General features: G+C 34.4%; 1 protein-coding gene and 1 non-coding gene across 2 annotated transcripts in view; one reads left to right on the top strand and one right to left on the bottom strand.

Annotated features, from left to right (window-relative positions):
• LOC106465222 (adenylate cyclase type 2-like) overlaps positions 1–21,592 on the bottom strand; it is a gene marked incomplete at its 3' end in the record, with an annotated part of 160,955 nt that overhangs the window by 8,722 nt on the left and 130,641 nt on the right. The window contains exon 13 of the mRNA XM_022393078.1: positions 2,066–2,236. Coding sequence (XP_022248786.1) covers positions 2,066–2,236 — 171 coding nt within the window. The remainder of the gene's footprint in view (positions 1–2,065; positions 2,237–21,592) is intronic.
• Trnav-cac lies at positions 15,161–15,233 on the top strand. Its single transcript has one exon. It is a non-coding gene; the product is annotated as a tRNA-Val (tRNA).

The following is a 21,592-nucleotide window of genomic DNA, read 5'->3' as shown; positions in this document are numbered from 1 at the left end:
TACAGGGCGGAGTTTCTAACTCCCCCCCCTTTCTCATCCTGGACTTGGGACCAGGCAATGGCATCCTTGCCGTGGAACGAACCCGGTACCTTTGGATTAGAAATCCAACGCGCTATCCACTGCGCTATAGGGACACAATATAATGAAATACCATCCTCAAAACTGCACCATCTAAACCGAAGATTGAGCGAAAATGCATCGTTTGTGATAGTTAATATATCTAACCATTTATTTTCAAGCAATCTTGTCCTTTCTTGGTCTACAATCCTGTCGCGGGAATATATCATATAAGAATATTAAGTGTTTTTTTATTTATTGAATTCCTGTTTTCACTCACTAAGATTATTTTGTATTGTTAACTTAGTACACCTAAACTTCATAAACTAGCTGAATCTTGTGAGATGATATTGAAATTATATGTCCAGAAACATCGTTAACAGCCAGGGTACCCAGTGGTGATTCAATGCACTGTTATAATTATAGATTTCCGTTACTGGGTTTATGACATTAAGTACTTCTAGTGAACATTTTATATCGATTTGGCTTCATTGATTAATATAAGCTATTTTTTCTCCACCTATATATGAATTAAGTACATGTATCTTTACGGTTGGAATAAGCCTAATGCTCTTCCCGTTACTCTACCTGATTAGGAACCCAATTGTGTGTGTATCTGTTAGCTCGAGTAATTAGTCCTTTGTCTTTGTTGAATTTCGCACAAAACTACCAGAAGGCCATCTGCGCTAGCAGTCCCTGAGTTTGAAGTGATAGACTAGAGGAAAGGCAGCTAGTCAACACCATTCATCGCCTACTCGTGGGTTTCTCCAATCGAATAGTGAAATTTGACACTCACTCTTATAACCTACCCACGACCACAAAGTGCAGAGCACGATTTTGGGGGGGGGGCAGTAATGGGGCACGAATTACGAAATCTTGGATCAGCAGATCAGCACACTGAACACTGGAGTGCATCCAACCCAGGAATTGAACACCGAGAGGCGTGATTCATGTACAAAGCTCTAAAATCAATGACTTTAAAATCTGTATGTACCTGTATTAATAAATTGTATCATGTATTGCGAGTTTAATGCGTATATCGTTTGCTGCTTGACCTTATGGAAGTGATACAGATCAATCGTCTGCTGCTTGACCTTATGGAAGTGATACAGATCAACTGATCAGCCTAGAGACTGTTACGAACGCCCTCTAACACTTAGGAGTAGCTTGGGTGTTAATCCTATATTGAAGGTTTCAACAAAGTGTCTTCTATTAAGTCCGGGTCTCTTGTTATTGTAATATTTATCAACCTTATAAATTCAAAAATATATTTTCAGGAGACAGAAGTAAAGTAAGAAGTACATACGAACTTGTGCTTCAGACTAGCTTCTTTACATTAGTTGTTGCTATACTTAATTTGGAATTAAAAATACATCAACTTCTAGCTCTCATATTGTACGTATGGTTATATATTTCTTATTTATTAATAATTTCTGATGAAAAGTGGCTTATTATTGAAAATCAGAGCTAAAAAGTGGCTTATAAATTAGCGAATAAAACCTGTATAACAAACGGACTAGAAATGTGTAATGTTATAAATCAATACATAAAAAAAAAGAAACTAAAACCTATCTATAATTATAATGCATTGCTTCATCAGTTAGGCATGACCTCATATTACTAATATCGGAAGATAATTTTGTAAAGAAAATAAAACGTAGAAGCAATTGTAATCTATCATTGTTGATCGAAAATCTGGAAATGTGAGGTTATGTAGTAATTAGCAAGTTCTTTTGCTGGCCACTACAGTTTCCTTGACCGCGTCCACTAGATAACCAGGATGTGACTCAGGTTGAATATGTGGTCAAATATGCAGGAGCTAATATTGCTTACAAGCCACGAACAAGGTAAATCAGGAAACAATAATTATCTATAAAACAAAAAAAAATGTGAGATCATAAAATATATTTTTTCGTAAATCAGTCATATTTTGTTCTTCTTCTTTATTTCGTGAAATAATAAATTAAAAATTCAAATGTATCCAATCCAAAGAATCGTAACAACTTACATCGGTAGAGTAAGCAAATGAATGACAGCGATAGAAACAAACAGGATGTTAGTACACAGGGTGTACCAAAAAAATTGGGGATTTGGCTGTCGTTGGTACTCCGCTTCTAGCCTTCTGTCGGTGAAACGAAGCAGCACCGGATTGAAGTCGTCTGTAGAGTTGACACATTGTCTGTTTAAAATATAAATTAAACTCTTTTATAGATTTTCGTTTTTTAATATCGTGTAGTATTGAATTATTTTTAGGCATATTTATATTTTTCACAAAAAATATCTACAAATGAATGTAGAGTGAGAAACAAAAACAGCAATTTTGGACGTATTTATTAGTTGTTTCGGACGACTATTTTTGGCAACACGATGTCCCTGAAAAGAAATTATTAAAAATCAATTTAGGTAATTTTGGTGATCATTGTACATGTCAGGGGGATCTTGGGATTGGGTATTCAAAATAATATTTTTGTTTTGGGTTTTCAAAGGCGTCAGGTTCATGTTTCGTTATTGTTTAGTGAGCAGTGTAGGCTATATGTACTTTTGAGAGTGGGTCACTGCGTGCGACATTTCATGCATAGAATGATATACACAAGTCAGTTATTTCTTCGATACTGATGGCTTGGATACAGAGCCACGATCTACTGTTGTCAGACAAACTTCCGTAACAATTCTACATAAAATAAAATAAAAATATTCCACTTGTTCGAGGTATCAAAGGTTCTGTTTTATGTAGTTGAAATAAAAGATGGACTGACAGCAGTTGAAGTGTACAGCCAGTAAAATCTAAGGTAAGATACTAGATCTGCACAGTGAGTTATACGTGCTCCGTCTACCGCAGGGAATGAACCCCGAATCTTAGTGTTATAAGCCCTCCAGCTTTCCACTGAGTCTCCACACGCGTGGAGCACCTTATCATTTAAAATTTAGTTGAGTACTAAGTAAAATTTTCAGAGGTTTGCACCGACAGACACTGAACCCTAATGTGGTAGCCAGTATAATAAAGTTCCTTTTCTAATGTTACCACCCCCTGGGGGCTCAGCGGTAAGTCTCACGGTATATATAACACTAAAACTAAGGTTTCAATACCAGCATGCTCACCAGTTTTAATAAAGGATAAGAAATAGTCAGTTCATTCAACATGCTCACCAGTTTTAACTAAATAGTAAGGAATTGTTAGTTCATTCAACATGCTCACTAGTTTTAACTAAATAATAAGGAATTTTTAGTTCACTCAAGATGCTCGCCAGTTTTAACTAAATAGTAAGGAATTGTTAGTTCATTCAACATGCTCACTAGTTTTAACTAAATAATAAGGAATTTTTAGTTCACTCAAGATGCTCGCCAGTTTTAACTAAATAGTAAGGAATTGTTAGTTCATTCAACATGTTCACTAGTTTTAACTAAATAATAAGGAATTTTTAGTTCACTCAAGATGCTCGCCAGTTTGAACTAAATAGTAAGGAATTGTTAGCTTAGGCATATAATACGATAAACAGTCAGATCACTATTGAAACTTATGTCAATTTCTGTGAAATTTGCTAAGGAAATATGTTCCCATACATTTTCAAATAATGCTTTACATCGTAACACATAACTCCTTATCACGTGATTTATTCAAGTAATTACACAAGGTTCAAGAAATCATTCACGAGTGAAAAGATATTTGTAAATATAATCTACTAAAGAGAAAAACAATCACAACAGAAGAATCTAAAACGTTTTAAACAAGCCAAAATACCTAGAAGTTTATGATAGACGTTGCTTGTCTGAAGTGTAGATACTACTGTAGGTATTATAAGTTTAGTAGTTGTTAATAGTGTCCAGTGGAATATTTCTCTGAGTTAGACAGAGTGTTCTCGGTAAGTTCCCGCTGCTTCTAACAACGTGTATTCTTATGTTATATGAATATGCTATTCGTTTCTATCTTCTTGTAGTTTCAGAGATTTGTTCCGAATTCATTATTTGTTCTGGATATAAGCAGGTTTCACATAATACGTGGTCGAGAAAACCGTTAAGTTGATATTGTTTCAAGTTACCTTTTTTTTATTGGTTGTTCATGAAAGTAGATAATATCTATTACTGCCCGGGGAGAACATTGCTTAATACGGCACATTGTGCAAGGATGTTGACATCAGTGTCTTTCAGTGGTAGTACAAAAGACGTATAGAGATTACGACTCTACCAATGTTGCAATTAGGATGACCAGTCACTAGGGTAGCGCATGTCGCTCTAGGTGATTACGAGGTTTCTTGTGAACTAACAAACAAACTTTGAATTTAGAAAATCTGGTACAAGATTTCAGTTGATTAGTCTGAAGGAAGAGCCAGTAAAAGTGATTATCCCGTATAAGTGAACAGCAAGCACCCACACTTTGTTTATGTTTCATTGTATAATAAAGATTGTTTATTTAGTATGTTAACTTGTGTTTAGCCTCAGTATTCCATTTAACATTGACTCAGTTAGTAAGTGTTTCAGTGTTGCTTAATAATCGATATCTGGAGCTAATCTCCTGTTATACAATGGACCTAGCTGATTTAGCTTTACAGTTAATTTAGGTAGAAACATTTCCAAGTGAGATAAAATGTTACACTTTAAGAAGAGCAAAAAAAAGAAAAAAAAGAAAATAATTTTAGACTTTTCTACCCAATTCTGTAAGATAAAAGTTAAGAGCGCTTTTCAAAGCAAGTGAAAAATTGGAAACTGTATACACTAAAATTTTTAGTTTTATATAATCAAGTAAATATTCTTTTAGATTCCGTGTATATGAGTTTTTGTTTTTTAAAAGAAAATTTCTGTTTGCTAATCTATATTTTACTGTGTGTGTGAATATATATCTTCATGTGTGAAATTTATATCTTTATGCTTTAGCTGGTATAAATCTAGATGTTTATATATGTGAATCTAGATCTTACTTTATGCAAACGAAATATTTCTGTGCGAACCTAATGGTTTCTGGTGTTAATGTAGATCTTTTTGTATATATATATATATATGTAGATTTTTATGTATGTGAATCTGATTGTGTATTCTGTGTGGTAACCTAATTATTTCATTGTGTTTAGCCAAAACTTTCAAATGTGGATTATAGATACTACAATATTTTCATCTAGATTTTTGATATAGTAATCTGGTTTATTTCAGTGTTTTATTAAATTCTTTCAGCGCGAGAACCAAAATTTCATTGTTTTGTTTGCTTGTTGAATTTCGTGCAAAGCTACACGAGAGCTATTTGTGCTAGCCTTGCCTAATTTTAAAGTGATATACTGGAGGGAAGGCACCCCTAGATTTGTTAGGTCTCAAATTGCAGAGCACGATTTAGAGATGTGGGGGGAGGCAGTAATAGAGCGCAAACCATGGAGCTTCAGATCTATAATTTCATACTTTAGCCAATTAGGCTGTGATCGATTTAAAGTTCGTAATATGAATCTTGCATTCAGTGTGATATTTGCATAAGGGTTTTTCTTAAGCGTCTAAAGTAATAAAGATTAATATTTAATATTTTTAGAGGGCCAAACAAATAACTCTGAATTTAAGAATGATTTATAGGTTATGTTCCTTAGTTTTTGAGCTAGGTAGAATTGTGTGTGCATATGGATGTACCCGAGTTTTCTCTTTTGGGTCAAGTTTAGGGACCACGAAGAGTAAACCAAAAATTGGCCACATGCTTCAGTGCATACCCTTAATCTAGAAAGGGTCACGCTCATAATTTCTTCTATTAACAATTGGGAAAAAAACAGGAAAATCAATGAAACACATCAATGTTGAGGCCAAATGAAAGTTTCGGCTAGGTAAATACAAAGATAGTTTTTACTCCTATACAAATAAAGTTGAAAATAATTATCAATTTATCAGTATCTGTTTATCCAATTAACATAGGCTCTAACTCAAAATAAATTTCACATACTTTTTTATATTATTGTTTTATTAGCCGGAGTAACCGTCCCCTGGATCGACGTTATGTAAATTCATGATTAATGAAAGGTTATCTTAGGACATAAAACGTTGCTTCCCTTATATGTAAGGGCAAAAAACGCCCATAAAATCTGAAAAACACAAAATGTGGAACCACAGATTTGTATTTATCTCCCCATAGACCCCACAAACGTTTATGCCAAATTTGGTAAAGATCCATTAACAGGGGAAGAAATAGTGGTTAAAAATGCCCAAAAACGCAAAATGCAAAACTGAAAATTTGCATTTACTCCGAATGGATCTAATGAACCTCCACATCAATTTTGGTGAAGATCCATCCACATCCTGCGAATTAGTTACATGGACATACAACAGACAGTATTATTATATTTATGTAGATTTTGGTGTATGAAATTATTGGATTGTTGTAAAAACAACACTACAATATAAGGGGTGGATCATTTACGCTCACCTGCACGCACCACCAGAGATAACTTGGGTGTGACGTTACGCGGTGCATAATATGCCAAACCTCAAAAGGAAAGGATACCTCATACAGTACAGATGCATGGAGAAAAAAACTGAAATCGGTGCCTTTGAAATTCAACCTATTTAAGGCCATAGACAATTACAATTTATAATTTCTAAAAACCCAACACGTGACGAAGATTGAACCCGAGTGCTGACAGTCTATTGTAACTGTTGCAATCATTTTGACTTCAAGGCAGATGAACAAAAGGTTATTGCCAAGACACAAAAAAATACATTCGTGTGGTGAGTTATTAGAGCATCTCTGGCACGCAGAAGGTTGTGTTAGGATCGACATCATTTCTTATCTGTGGCATGGGAACAGCATAGAATCATTTGAAAGACTTTGTAGACTTCAAGGCAGATGAACAAAAGGTTATTGCCAAGACACAAAAATTACATACGTGTCGTGAGTTATTAGAACATCTCTGGTACGCAGAAGGTTGTGTTAGGATCGACATTATTTCTGATCTGTGGCATGGGAACAGCATAGAATCATTTGAAAGACTTTGTAGAACAAAAACAGACCTAATTAAAGACAATATTGAGTATAATTGAGGGATGTCATTGGTAATATGCTAGTATTTAACGGTGGGGAACACCATGATATAAAAAACAATATGCATCAAGCTTTCAGGTGGCATGCAGAAAGACATATCAGTTCCTGCGTGCAACTAAGAGGAGGCCAATGACAGACTGATATTTCAAGTACACCGTACTGTCAGACATGAGAAATTATAGCTTCTTCAGACACATGTGTTATGTTACGTGCAATTGTTCACTTTCATAACACTCTAAGAGGTTACGGACTTCAGTTGATTTGATTTTTGTGTGACAATAAGCGATCAGCCTATATAGTTTCTTTACACATCCTAGTTTCACGAATGGGCAAGGAATTGATGCAGATGTTGCAAGTAGCGCATGCTCTAACAGGAAGTGATGGAGGTAGCAAGGACTACAGGCGGCTCGTATTTTTTCAGATCTTCTTTTGGTGTTTGGGAGGACAACATTATCAGACGCACCATTAGCAACACGTAGTGATATATCGCACACATTCTATTGACAGACGAATGAAGTTGTGACGATGTACATCACAACCAGTATATCGGGTGTAGAAGGATATAAACTTTGAAAGGCTGGCTCCTATATGCACTAGTATCGACTTTCACATACAGCGTGAATATTTGCACTGCTACAGGTGGATAAACATTATTATGCTCAACCAACAACGGTTAGATCTTCTGTTCTATGGTTATATACTATTTGAAGACGTGGCCTAACTAATTACGATACCTGTTGTACAACTAGTTAATTTGGTTTCACTGTGCTCTTGAATTTTGTGCTTAAATCGATGTGTAAGCTTTTTGTTGGATCTTTGCCATGTTGAACATTCTGCAAACTTGGCGCTAGTGAAAGGTGGAAAATTATAATGAATGATTAATAATGTTCTGCTGACTGATTTCATGTTCTAAGCAAGTATCTGCATCACTGAATTGTTATGCCAATTTCAGAATATCTGGAGTCTTTCAATATGGGTATGCCCAATGTTTCACGTTTAGGTTAACTTTGGGGACCACAGAAGTGTAACAAATTAATGTCATATGCTCCTTGCGTGCCCATAGTTTAGGATGAGTCTTGCAAGTACTCTCGTTTATGAATAATACAAAAAAATTAGTAAACTCATTAAAACCTATTGAAGTTGATTGGCAAATAAAGATTCCGGCTAGGAGAATACAAAGATAGATGTTTTACTCCTATTCTGAGAAGAATTTGAAAGGGAATAAACGCTTTATTAGTAGTTGTTTATTCAACAATTTGGCCAAATTGTAAATCTAGAGAATAAATGAAACTTATACTTGTGCAACCTAGCTCTCTCCCGTGCAACCTTGGTTGATGATTATTGTGTTACACATTTCACGCAATGAGAGATGATGAGAAGACACAAAATGGCACACACCTCACTTCATAATGGATTATCAGAAGAAGCAAAATGACATACATCTCACGTAGTGCGTGATGATGAGAACACAAAATGGCACACATACCACATAATGCGGGATGATGAAAACACACAAAATGTCATACATCTCACGTAATGAGGGAGAATGAGAAGACACAAAATGGCACACATCTCATGAAGGTGTCATATTACCAATAGATATCTCAGCATTCCTCAATTACTGTTAATCGAGTAATATACTGGTAAGAATATTCGTTTGATAATTCCACAAGTACAAATTTAAAATGCCAAACTTTTAGTGATTTGAAGTTTAAGTTTTTAAAATCAATAAATTGAAAAAAAAACGTTTATACGTTTTTCAACTTACTACTGACCTATATAGAAGGTATAGTGTTGACTGCTAAGATTAAACTATAGGAATTAACTACATCTTCTCCCCCCAAACAACAACAACAACAACAAAGAAATATACAAATAGCGCATAATAATAATACAATGAACTCGAATGTTGATGTTAAAAAGATCAAAAGAACGTAACCCAATCTTTATATGAATATTAAGAGTTTTAAAGAGTGCCTGTGTTAGTAACGTCTACTTAGCTTGGATGCGGAATTACTTATTTAAGTCTAACTCGCAAAAGGATAATCCCAACAAGTAAACGCCAATTGTTATTTCTAATTCACCACAAGATGAAGCACGTGCTTCGTTAAGTTTGGAAAACATTAAGCATAACCCCCCCCCCCACACACACACACACCAGAAGAAACGAATTGGCTGTTAATATATACATATATTACAAAACACACCAACAATATGAAATTTATGGCAATTTTTAAGTCTGAAAGACGGTCCTTGTTGTTATTATTTGTTTTTTGCTGCTGTTATCTGAATTAACGTTTTGTTTCTTTAAGTGTCTCGATTTACTGAATTAGCATTTCGTTTTTTCCAGCGGCACTTTTAGTTTACCGCCATAGGATTAAAAAGCTGACGTAATAACGTTTTTTTAAGTTTAATTGCCAACCAAAACTTTAAGATAAATAAGATCGATTTTAAAATGATTATTTCCAAATAGGCTTCCGTACTGTGTTAAATATAACGTACATGCTGCACGCACACAAACCCCCTGTTGGATACCGAGCGGAACCACGTACCATTTTCGATATAAATTATAGCTCAACGTGGAAGAGGGACCAACTTTATATTTCAGACAATGTTATTACATTATATAAGTTGTAATATGATTCTACAAGTAAGAAACTAATTCATGTTCGTTTAATAATTTTGTAATACAAATATAGAATTGATTACGTTATATCTTAGCAATATTATGTGTTTCATAAATGTAAATATTATTGTCATATACGTAAATTATATACAATTTTTAGTTTAACTTATATAACCGAGTAATGTTTTATAGATATCAAAAACACTAACTACTATACGATACTTAATGATTTTTAACTGGTGTTTACGTTCAGTTGTCGGTAGCTATAACTTAGAAAAACCGTATTAACTATTTATCTTCTTGGTGATTTGAAACGGACAGTATGAAATAGGTAGTTGACATCAATTATTATTAACCCTGAAATACGGTATTGTCTTTATCTATTCTCTGTTATTTCTAAAGTTTTAAACAGACGAAAACCGTGCTCGACCTGAAAACATACTCGAATATTGACCAGTTTGTTGTTTGTTTTTTGAATTTCGTGCAAAGCAACACGAGGGCTATCTGCGCTAGCCGTCCCTAATTTAGTAGTGTAAGACTAGAGGGAAGGCAGCTAGTCATCACCACCCACCGCCAACTCATGGGCTACTATTTTACCAACGAATAGTGGAATTGACCGTTACATTATAACACCCCCACGGCTGAAAAGGCGAGCATGTTTGGTGTGACGGGGATTCGAACCCGCGACCCTCAGATTGCGAGTCGAGTGCCTTAACCACCTGGCCATGCCGGGCCATATTGACCAGATTAATTTCTCTTAGCAATCTTGAGATTAACGTTATACTATCCCTCCCATTTAAAACATGATTTACCTAATAAACAGTAATGCAACAGCAGGATGTTGTGTGTGATCTAATCTTTATGTTTTATCACATCACATACTGCTTATGTCTTACTAATGCAGCATCCCTAAAGATAAATACTTAGAAACTTCTAGATATAAAAATTAAGCTACGTGACATTTCAAATTCATGGCATTACTTCTTTCATTAAATCAAAATAAAAAGGTGTTTCATTCTTAGTTAACGTAGAAACAAAATATTTCGAAATGTTTGAGCAATTTATCTCGAAACATTCGTCTTTAACCAAATTTTTTACGTGTTTTTCAGAAATACAGTTTCGGAACAAAGATCCATCTGGATAAAGAAAAGAACGAGTGTTAGAGTACCAAACTTCATTTATTTTCAGCTTATGGAACACCTTCTTTGAAGCAAGGTAATAGATCAGAACGTGAGCAAGGATAAGATAAAAAAAAGCTTGAAAACGTTTGTAGCACCAGAACTATATATTATCGAAACTTTCTGGTCATACTATTAAAATGTTTCCGTAGTGTAGTAGTTACCACTTACGCGTCATGGGTGGAAGACCCCAGACTATTTACGTACCCACCCCCTAGTTGCACAGCGGCATGTCTGCGGATTTAAAAAGCTAACAATCGGATTTCGATACCCTTGGTAAGAAGAGCACAGATAGCTCCTTGTGTTTTGTTTTTATAGCTCGTAATTTTGAATGTCAGCTAGGTGATTTGGTTTGAATTTCGCGCAGAACTGCACGAGAGCTATCTGCGCTAGCCGTCCCTAATTTAGCAATGATAGGCTGGATTGAAACAACAACACCCACCACCAACTACTCTTTTACCAACGAATAGGGAGATTAATCGTCACATTATAACGCTCCCATGGCTGAAAGAGCAAGCACGTTCGCTGACGGGGATTCGAACCCGTGACTCTCCGATCACAAGGCCTTGCCAGGCCCCAGCTAGATGATCATTGAGTGCCATATGGAAAATCTCAACCTTACATCCACGCACAGTAAGAATGATTAAATTATATTTCCTTGAGAACACCAGAAATATAGAAGATGCTGGTGGATTGTACTTAAAATAGAACGCTACAAACAAAAACACAACTTATGTTAGGAGAAACGGCTGAGTATTAGACGTCACTTAGTGGTTTGTTTTCACCCCAATTTGTTATGAAGAATAAAACAACATACAATCCTTGAACCCTTTAAGTTGTTTAGAACAGTTATAGATCAAATAAATTGTACTAAAAAACTATTTTTTTTTAGTAAATTAATTAATTGAGAAAGAAAATTAACGATATTTTGAGCTAATTCTCCGTGTATAATGCCCCCCTCCTTCCCCCAGTGGTGCAGCGGTATGTCTGCGGACTTATAACGTTAGAAACCTGGTTTCCATACCCGTGGTGGGCAGAGAACAGATAGCCCATTGTGTAACTTTCTCATTAACTTTAAACAAACAAACAAATATTAATTGATTGCCTAGAATCATTGGAATGCATGTTCATAGTAAAGAGCCACGTTCATGAAAAGTAGCAATAATATTTACATCACTTGTATAAAACTTGTGTTAAAATTATATTTGAAACGTTATTACGATAAAGAAAACTTATAGATATATTTTTAGCTTAGTTTTCGTAGTGTAGTGGTTGTCATGTGCTCCTCCTCCTCGGTTCGATCCCACGCGAACACATAACCATTTTTTATGTTTCATTTCAGAACGATCGTTGAGATTTTAATCAAAGTTTATGTTTTCACCCCTGTGTGTGTGTTTGTTTGTCAGCAAGATGTCTAGAAAACTGCTAAATGGATTTGAACGAAAGTTGGTATACGTTTGGACTAAGACCCAACTTAGAAATGATTAGTTTCTGGAGAGTGAAGGTCACGAAAAAAAATTACTATCTGTTAACACAGGGACCGATTATTCACACTATTTTTGCTCTATAACTCAGTCAAAAATGATTTTGATTAAACTTGGTGGGCATTATTACTCATTGTCCTGCCCAAAATTGTTTGCGCACGTTGATAACGACGGACAACGAACACATTTTCGTATTTATGGAGAGCCGAATATTGTCAACGCTGCGTGATGGTGGTATGCAGTTTACTGAGTGCCCCTCTAGTTTAATTTAGTTTTTCTTAATAAATAATGGTATTAAACAATAGCTCTAATTCAGAAACGACAAGTCCTCAGTATAGAAATGGAAACGTCTATTCCCACACTTAAGATTGCTGCGATTTGGAAACACTATTTCTAATATCCAGCTGCCTTTTGACTAGAAATATGATATAAGTAGTTGATAGTTATTACCACTGATATCATGAATTTACCAGAACTTAAGTTTCTGTTAACTTCGTTTCCTCGATTCCCTATACTTCTAGGATTTTGAATCGCATATTTCAAAACAGTAGCTAAACTAATGAATACAAACTAGAGTATATCTCGAAGTCGACAGCAGATAGTTCATTACGTAGAAATCTGATAAATTGAATACTGGTTGTCTTATGTCTCATCTGTCCACAAAGAAAAAAGATTGGATAGATTTGTTTTGTCTATTTTTTGAATTTCGCGCAAAGCTACACAAGAGCTATCTGCGCTAGCCGTCCCTAATTTAGCAGTGTAAGACTAGAGGGAAGACAGCTAGTCATCACCACCCACCGCCAACTCTTGGGCTACTCTTTTACCAACGAATAGTGGGATTGACCGTCACATTATAACGTCCCTACGGCTGAAAGGGCGAGCATGTTTGGTGTGACGGGGATTCGAACCCGCGACCCTCAGATTGCGAGTCGAGCGCCCTAACCACCTGGCTATGCCGGGCCATTTGGATAGAACAGTGGCATTTCATAAGGTGAAGAACTAGACATCCCCCATATATGAGTGACATGTTGAGGTCTATTGTACTTCCTTATTCACGAGTATTTAAAAGTGAATGAAAAAAAAAGAAAGATGAATTACAAATGAAAATATCTGGTTACAAAATTGTGAGAACAAGGATGCTCATTTTACATATTTGAATCTGGAAATATTTTTATCACGTTTTTCCAGAATTATTAAACACCGGTTTCATGAGATAAAAGTTTCTCTTTCTTAAATAATGGTAATGCTGAAGAACATGATTCTTAACCGTACAATACGTTTATATTTTAAACTAGCAAATGTCCATTGAAACAGTTGAACGTGGATTTTCCTAAAAATATTGATGAATTATTATAAAATGTTTATGAATTATTTTTATAATATTTTATAATAATTTTACAATAATTCATAAACATTTTATAATAATTCATCAATATTTTTATTTTACAACCGTCCCTTGTCATTCCATGTGTTATTTCAATAAGCACAAAGCTACACAAGGGGCTATTTGTGCTCTACCCACCACGAGCATCGAAACCCGGATTCTAGCGTTGTAAGTCCGCAGACATACCGCTGCGCCACTGGGGGGCATTTCAATAAGGAAAATTGTATTTTTTAAGCAAAGGAGACTGAGTGCAATGCACTATTGGCAAAAATGTTTGGATTTCAATGCAGTGGGTGCATTCAGCACAATATGGTGTTCAGGTTCACTAAGTAGCCACGGGGACTTCTTCCTCTGGGTGACAACATTCCCTGTCATTTAATGAGCGCAAGAAAATAACGTTACGCTAACGAAGTGAGCGCTTTTTGACAGTTGTCATTTCTATGAGAAGTGCCAAAAGGGAGTTTGTTTGTTTGCAGATAAGCACAAAGCATCACAAGTAGTTATTTGTGCTGTGCCCACCACGAGTATCGAAACCCGGTTTTTAGTGTTGTAAGTCCACAGATATACCGCTGAGCCACTGAGGGGGGGGGACTCAAAATGGAGATATTAACTTCAATTCAAACCAGTTTATTTGACAATAAAATCATTTATGTTATATAATACCGAATTGAATATATATATATATATATATATAGAGAGAGAGAGAGAGAGACCCAAAAAACATCAAATGTATACTCAAACAAATTCCTCTTTATGAATTGTTTTTCCGTCCATGCTCCTATCTTCTAAATATTTATTTCGGTCAGTCGACGGAAGAAGTCTCGTTTGGTGTTTGTTATTGTTTTTCCGTCAAATTCCTTCAAGAAAAGAAAGGTCTTAATAAGTTTTTTTTATTACTATTCTTGTTAACCGTTCGGCACATACGAAGACTGACGGATCGATGTTGATATCGATATGAAATTTTATTTCAGATGGAAGCCTAACGTAATAATATTACTGTTGTAAGGTTCAGTTCTTTTAAAGTTTGTAGTCAACTAAAAGGTATTAAGGGAAAGAAAAAATAAATTTAAATGACAGTAAGTCCGAAATAGTTATCCAAAAAGCTTCAATGGTCAACAGTACAATAACGTTTCCTCAGTTTACTTGTTACCATATAAACTGCTAACACGTGCAAAGTTCTTGTTTCGATCGCAGGTGTAAAACAATGTAATGTTTTTGTGCTTTTATTTTAATATAACCGTAAAGAAAGAAAAAAAAACATTATAGGTGTTTCATTTTTATAGATTTTATTATTCATCAATTTAGGCACAAAGAGTATTGAACTAATAGATTTTATTTAATAAATTTATTATGGAATATTATATGTGACTTTTTAAGAACAAGTAATAGAAAGTTTACCATTATTAATTTAGTTACACAAATACTAAATAAGTTTCCGTAGTGTAGTGGTCATCACGTGCGCTTCACACGCGCAAGGTCCTCGGTTCGAGCCCGGGCGGAAACAATATTGTACGTTTTTATTTAACATTACAGAATTGAATTATTAACTTCTGAACAACAATGTTCTTCAAAATCTTTAAACTTAATTTTTATTTAGATCTTTATTATAGAATATTGTGAATTTTGAACAAGTTTAAATGATCTTTATTTATGAAAGGATAATTAAACATTGCAGACTAAATTTCATAACAAGTAATTTTATACACACTTAAAACACTTTGTCTTATGAAAAACTTGATGCTTCTTAAATAATTCTGATTTTTTTTTTCAATCAAAGTAGTCACAATTTCCAAGAAAAAGACTTTATATTGAGCTTCTTCGTATTAGAAACAAGGAATATAAAATAAGGAATCCGATATTAACTGCTAAGAATTGAGATCTGTACAAAGGTGTTTTTCTCGGTTTCCTGTACTTTTCAGAAATTGAGCCAGAGAAAAAATGAAAAAGATGTGTAAGTCCATGCCTAACATCCAGCTACACACGAAGAATGGTTCAATTTTCTTGTGAACATGGGTAATATTGAAATTGACAGTAGACTACATGTGTATATGTTAGCATAAATCAGAGTCGGCTGGTTCGATTACTATAATTTTTGGTATGGTAATTGAAACTGTCCGACGATGCACATGAATTATTTTGTTTTAGGATTTTTTCCTGAGAATGGAATAATAAAAACACCCTAAAATAGGGCACATTTCCATTTTTTATAGACTTTTGGCTTTGAATTTAAAGACATATACTTAATCATTTATAGGAATCAATTCTTAGTTTACAGTACAGGGTATTAGCATCTAATGAGGTCATTAGGGATTTTATAATGGAAGGAAAAAGAAAGATGAACATTATGTAACAGTTTCTTTTATAAGATTTTTTCTTCATTAACCTTTAGCTGGTTATATATATAAAAAGAAAACATATAAATTGCCTTGGGAAAACTGTTGAATGTTAATTGTCAAGTAGCGTTTGGTTTTCACACCAATTTCTTTCGAAGAAAAACTAAATAATTAAAGAGCCTCCCAATCTGCCTTAGAACGCTTTTAAACAAACTACTTGTATTGGATTTGAAGTTTTCATGGATTGATAGGAAACAGGAACGTCATCCAATGATCAAAACTGAATAAAATTCACGTTCATACGCCTTAGAAATAGAAATGATGAAAACATGTTTTAGTGTATAAAGAAACCATTTTCATTAAAGGAAAAACTTAAGTGTAACAACTGTGTCCGAAATTTGGGTAACCAATTAGAGCATTATTAGAATTGATATGCATATATATAAAATATGACTAACTCCGAAAGCATCAATTACCTGAAGTTCAATTGAACTCCTCTGTGATGTATAAATTTTCGTGGTGTAATGCAGTGGTTATAACGTACGCCTCACGAGTGTAAGGTCTCCGGAAGGAAATATACGGTTTTATAATTTTAATTTGAAAATAATCATAAAAAGAAGGAAATGATTTTTCGATATGATAATTTATGATATATTTTAAGCCACGTAATCAGACTGTGTGCATAATAGTTTACGTAACGAAAGTTCGTGTTGTCTTAGAAGGAGTAAATGGTTTATATCGACTAAAAGAAGCCCTAAGTACAGAAACCGAAATATCGTCCATTAATACACTCCGGACAGATTTAGTCCAGACATAAAAGCTTAAAATTCAGTATGATATATCGCACTGAATCTGAGCACGCGACTAGATCGGCCGTTGTTTCTAGTTTATGAAAGAATCACGTGTTTCAAGCACTACGCAGAATTGAAGAAAAATCAAAACATAAAACTCTTAGAAAATATATGTCTAAATTATACAAAATGCAAGAGATGTTTGAGCAAGTTACTTCAAAGTTTTGAATTTGAAAACTGTCTTTTGAGTTTTCTAGAATATTTCAAATGCAGTTTTGTAACAACAATCAATACCAACTTTGAGAAAAGAACCGATAGAAACTCGTTTTATACTACAAAACTGTTTTTTGTTACTTAAAAATCATACCCAAAACAGCAATAGTTTAACAACCATCCATGAATGTTTGGTAAACAAGAAAAGCCCTCCCCGTGACACAGCGGTATGTCTGCGGACTTACAACGCTAGAATCCGGGTTTGGATACTCGTGGTGGGCAGAGCACAGATAGCCCATTTTGTAGCTTTGTGCTCAACTACAAACAAACTAAACAAGAAAAAATTTAACGGATAAAAAAATAATAATCTAAAACGCTTGTAACACTAGACCAAAAAATGAATAAGATTTAATTTTCAAAAGAACAAATGCTTGTCTCTTTATTGTAGTAGAAGGGATATTTTTTGTGTACCCGTTGGATTTAATGGATTCTTATTTAAGTTGGTCGTTTAGCTTAGTTCATGAACAACATTTTGTGGGGTCTTTGAGTTAATGGATACTTTATATATTTAGTTGTTTACTGAGTTAATGGACAACTCATCCCTTGTTCGCGCACAACCAGCAACAATGGTCCTTTGTATGCTTCATTAACTTGAAATATTGTTTAAATGAAAAAAAAAACCGCTCGAAAAAAAGACGACTGTCATCTTCTATTTATGATTTATATTTCAAATGCCATTAAACTAAAATAATTTGAATAAAATTTCAGCATCTCAGAGCAAAATAATTAGACAACCCCCATACTAAATGATAACTTATAAAGTCGTTTCCAGTTATCGAAAAAGGTATGCAAGTGATCCAATCATAATGTAATTTACGTTAGAGTTTAAAAGTGAATAGAAGAAAAAAAATCATAATATATATTTTATTCTCTATGTACAGTCGAGACGGCTTATTCTGCTATGTGATCATTAGCCGGATCAAGTGATATCTCCAATACCATCCCTATCTTGTTTGATTCTTTTTTCAAGTTTAGTAGCCAGCCCTACATATCAATATTTTATCCCTAATACTTGTACAAATATAGAATGAGTAACATTATATTTTAATAACAGAATTTGCATCAGAAATTATAATATTACTGGCATAGAATTATATCTTATACAATTTTTAGTTTAACTTAGATGACCAAGAAATCTCACATATCTGAGACCTATCCTTAACTAGTGTGCATTGGTCGGCGATACGATACAACTATAGCTTGAAAACACTGTATCTAATATTTATCTGCTTGGTGATTCAAAACAGGCAATAGGAAATAGGTAGTTGACATTAAACCCATAAATATTAACGCCTCTTCCTCACTTCTCTATGCGTTCGAAACTTTGAAACAGACGAAAACCGCGTTTGGTCTGGAAACGCCTAATATTCAAATATATACTCGAATGAATTTCTATTCGAAATATTGAGATTAACAGCAAACTATTTTCCAATTTAAAACATAATAAGTTTGCTTGTTCTACAACAAAAGCCACCTTGGACTATCTGCTGTGTCTACTGCGAATCTCGGATTTTAGCGCTGTAAGTTCGTGCACTTACCGCTGTCCCATCGGGTGAAAACATTTTAGGAAGACATCAGTTGAAGTTTATGTATTACGTAATGTTTATAGCTTACCATATCACTTACTGCTTTATTACTTTTTAATAGATGAAGAGAAAATGGATAGAACCGCAGTACCTAAGAAGATAAATAATGACATTTGAAAATCACAACGATGTCTTTTGTTTCACGTACTCCAGCAGCAACAATCATCATTAAACACAAAAAAATACGTTAATTCATAGGTAACATAAAAATAAAAAATCCTTTTATATATATATATAAAAAAGAGCTCTCACACGCGCAAGATTCTCGGTTCGATCCCGCATAAAACAATGATATATCGGAGGCTAAACTTTATATCATACATAGATGAGAATTTCATGTTTTGATGTGATATTGTTCCCTGTAATTTTCTTTCCTTGTTACTGTTTTTGTTCAATAATTGGGAATTAATATGTTCCTGTTTTGTTCATTTATCGAATGTTTTTCAAGAAAAACTATATTATAGTATAATATTTTGATGGAGAAATCCAAATGTTATTTCCAGATAACCATATCACGAAACCTTTTCAGTTGAACTTATAGATGATATAACAATATCATAAAAAGTCAAGATCCTTATTCTGTTTAAAGGATTTGCAAATTTAGATCAGGTAAGGTACCTATGTACATAATGTTTAGCTGCTTCATGATTAAAAACAGACAGTAAGAAAAGAAGCTGACATATATATTATAATTAAAACTATACATTTGCCAGAACTTTAGTTTCTTATAATTTTCTCGATCATATATATCTACGGAATTTCGAATCAGCCAAAATTTCTAAGCCAGAAAAGTGACATGGTAGAGACCAGAAGAAAGTTAGCCCCCCCCTTGCCCCCGGTTCTCCAGGTTATGTGTTGAGTAGAAGAATATTCAGCTCCCCCTTGCCCACTGTTCTCCAGGTTATGTGTTGAGTAGAAGACTATTCTGCTCCCCCTTGCCCCCGGTTCTTCAGGTTATGTGTTGAGTAGAAGACTATTCAGCTCCCCCCTTGCCCCCGGTTCTCCAGGTTATGTGTTGAGTAGAAGACTATTCAGCTCCCCCCTTGCCCCCGGTTCTCCAGGTTATGTGTTGAGTAGAAGATTATTCAACTAATTTTATAAAACGAACTTAGATTATAGAAAATTGTGCTACTATAATACGCACTACGAAGCAGGCTTAGAGGTCTACCAGACCCCATAAGAAGACTGCTTAAGATGGATTCCGGAACAAAAAAGCTGGTACAATTAAACAAATGGGCGAAAACTGACAGGAAACTCATAGACCAAAGTGGACAATTAATCTTGGCGGTTGGAATATAAAAACAGTGTTTGACAAGGAAAAAGCAGCTGAATGAGGGATTAGAAGAGAAACATCTTAGAAATAAACGAATGTAGTTGGGCAGAATTTGATAAGTTGAAGGCATGTACAGAAGAGATCCTAATTTACACGGGAGAGAGTTGGTTGAATAGTGTCAAAATATGCTGCAAAATCCTCAATTAATTGGGAACCAGTTGATAATTACATTGAGATTTTATTCAAAATCTATATAAACAACGACACAATTACACGAAGAGAGTTGGTTTAATAGTGTCAAAATATGCTGCAAAATCCTCAATTAATTGGGAACCAGTTGATAATTACATTGAGATTTTATTCAAAATCTATATAAAAAACGACACAATTATATGTGCCAATAAACGAAGCTACTGAAGAAGACAAAATATTTCTATGAACAGTTACAAGTAGTATTACAGAAATTATTCAAACATATGCGACCTATTAATAATAACAAACGATTTATATACAAAATATTAAAAGAGTCAGGGAGATGATAAAATAGTGATAGGAAAACATGGAATTGATACACAAAATAGAAATGCAGAAAAACGTGAATTTTCATGGAATGAACGATTTATTAACTACCACATAAAAATAAGCACAAATCAGCTCGGAAGTAACCAGAAAGAATATACAGGAATCAAACAAACCACACTATTGCAAATGAACGATTCAGAAGAACAGTTGATGCACGATTGTCTGTTTGTGTGAAGTTGAGCACAAAGCTACACAATGGGCTATCTGTGCTCTGTACACCAAGGTTATCGAAACCAGGTTTCTAGCGCAGGCATACAGCTGTGCCATTGGGGGGGGGGGGGCTGATGACACGAGAGCCTAAACAAAATGTAGGAGGTGACAACTTCTTAGTAATATCTAAGCTGGAGTTTAAAAAAATAAAAACATTAAGGAATCTCAGTGAAGGATATAAGTACAAAGGCAAAGAGATAAGAAAAAATATTTAATGAAAATAAGAAGGTGTGGTCTGATAAAATAGCACAAATAACAGAAGAGGTAGCAGGAACAGGAAATTTCAAACAGATATGGATCTACAAAGATGCTAAGCTGGGAAAGATCCAGAAACTCTATTGGTGAAAAGCAAACAGGATCAACTGTTAATCAGGGAAGGAGAGATAAAGAATAGATGGAAGGAGTACTTTTAGGTAACTTTGACTAAAGAGACACCAACAGATGCGCTAATGAACAAGAAGATGAAATAATATAAATTAAAGATACGGAGAATATCACTGTAGGAAAAAATTAGAAGAGCAATAAAACAAAAGTTTAAAAAATGGAAAAGCAGTTGGTAGTGACAGATATGGGAAGAGTAATAGAAAGGTTGGAAGAGTTTTTAAACAAAATATGAGGAAAGTATAAAGCATCAGATTATTGGTAATCTATCCAAGAAAAGAAACTTGGCAAAGCATGAAAACTGGAGGTGAATCACTTTTAGGCACGAAATTGTTCATTTTGTAATAGATAAGACGAATCTACTGAGCACTTGTTCCTGGAAGTATCGTATTTTTCGGTGTATAAGACACACTTTTTTACCCCAAAATTCAATG

Source organism: Limulus polyphemus, unplaced genomic scaffold (genome assembly GCF_000517525.1).
Source record: "Limulus polyphemus unplaced genomic scaffold, Limulus_polyphemus-2.1.2 Scaffold1874, whole genome shotgun sequence".
Classification (NCBI taxonomy): Eukaryota; Metazoa; Arthropoda; class Merostomata; order Xiphosura; family Limulidae; genus Limulus; species Limulus polyphemus.
The sequence above is the reverse complement of the archived record's forward strand: the minus strand, read 5'-3'. Positions and strand labels throughout refer to the sequence as shown.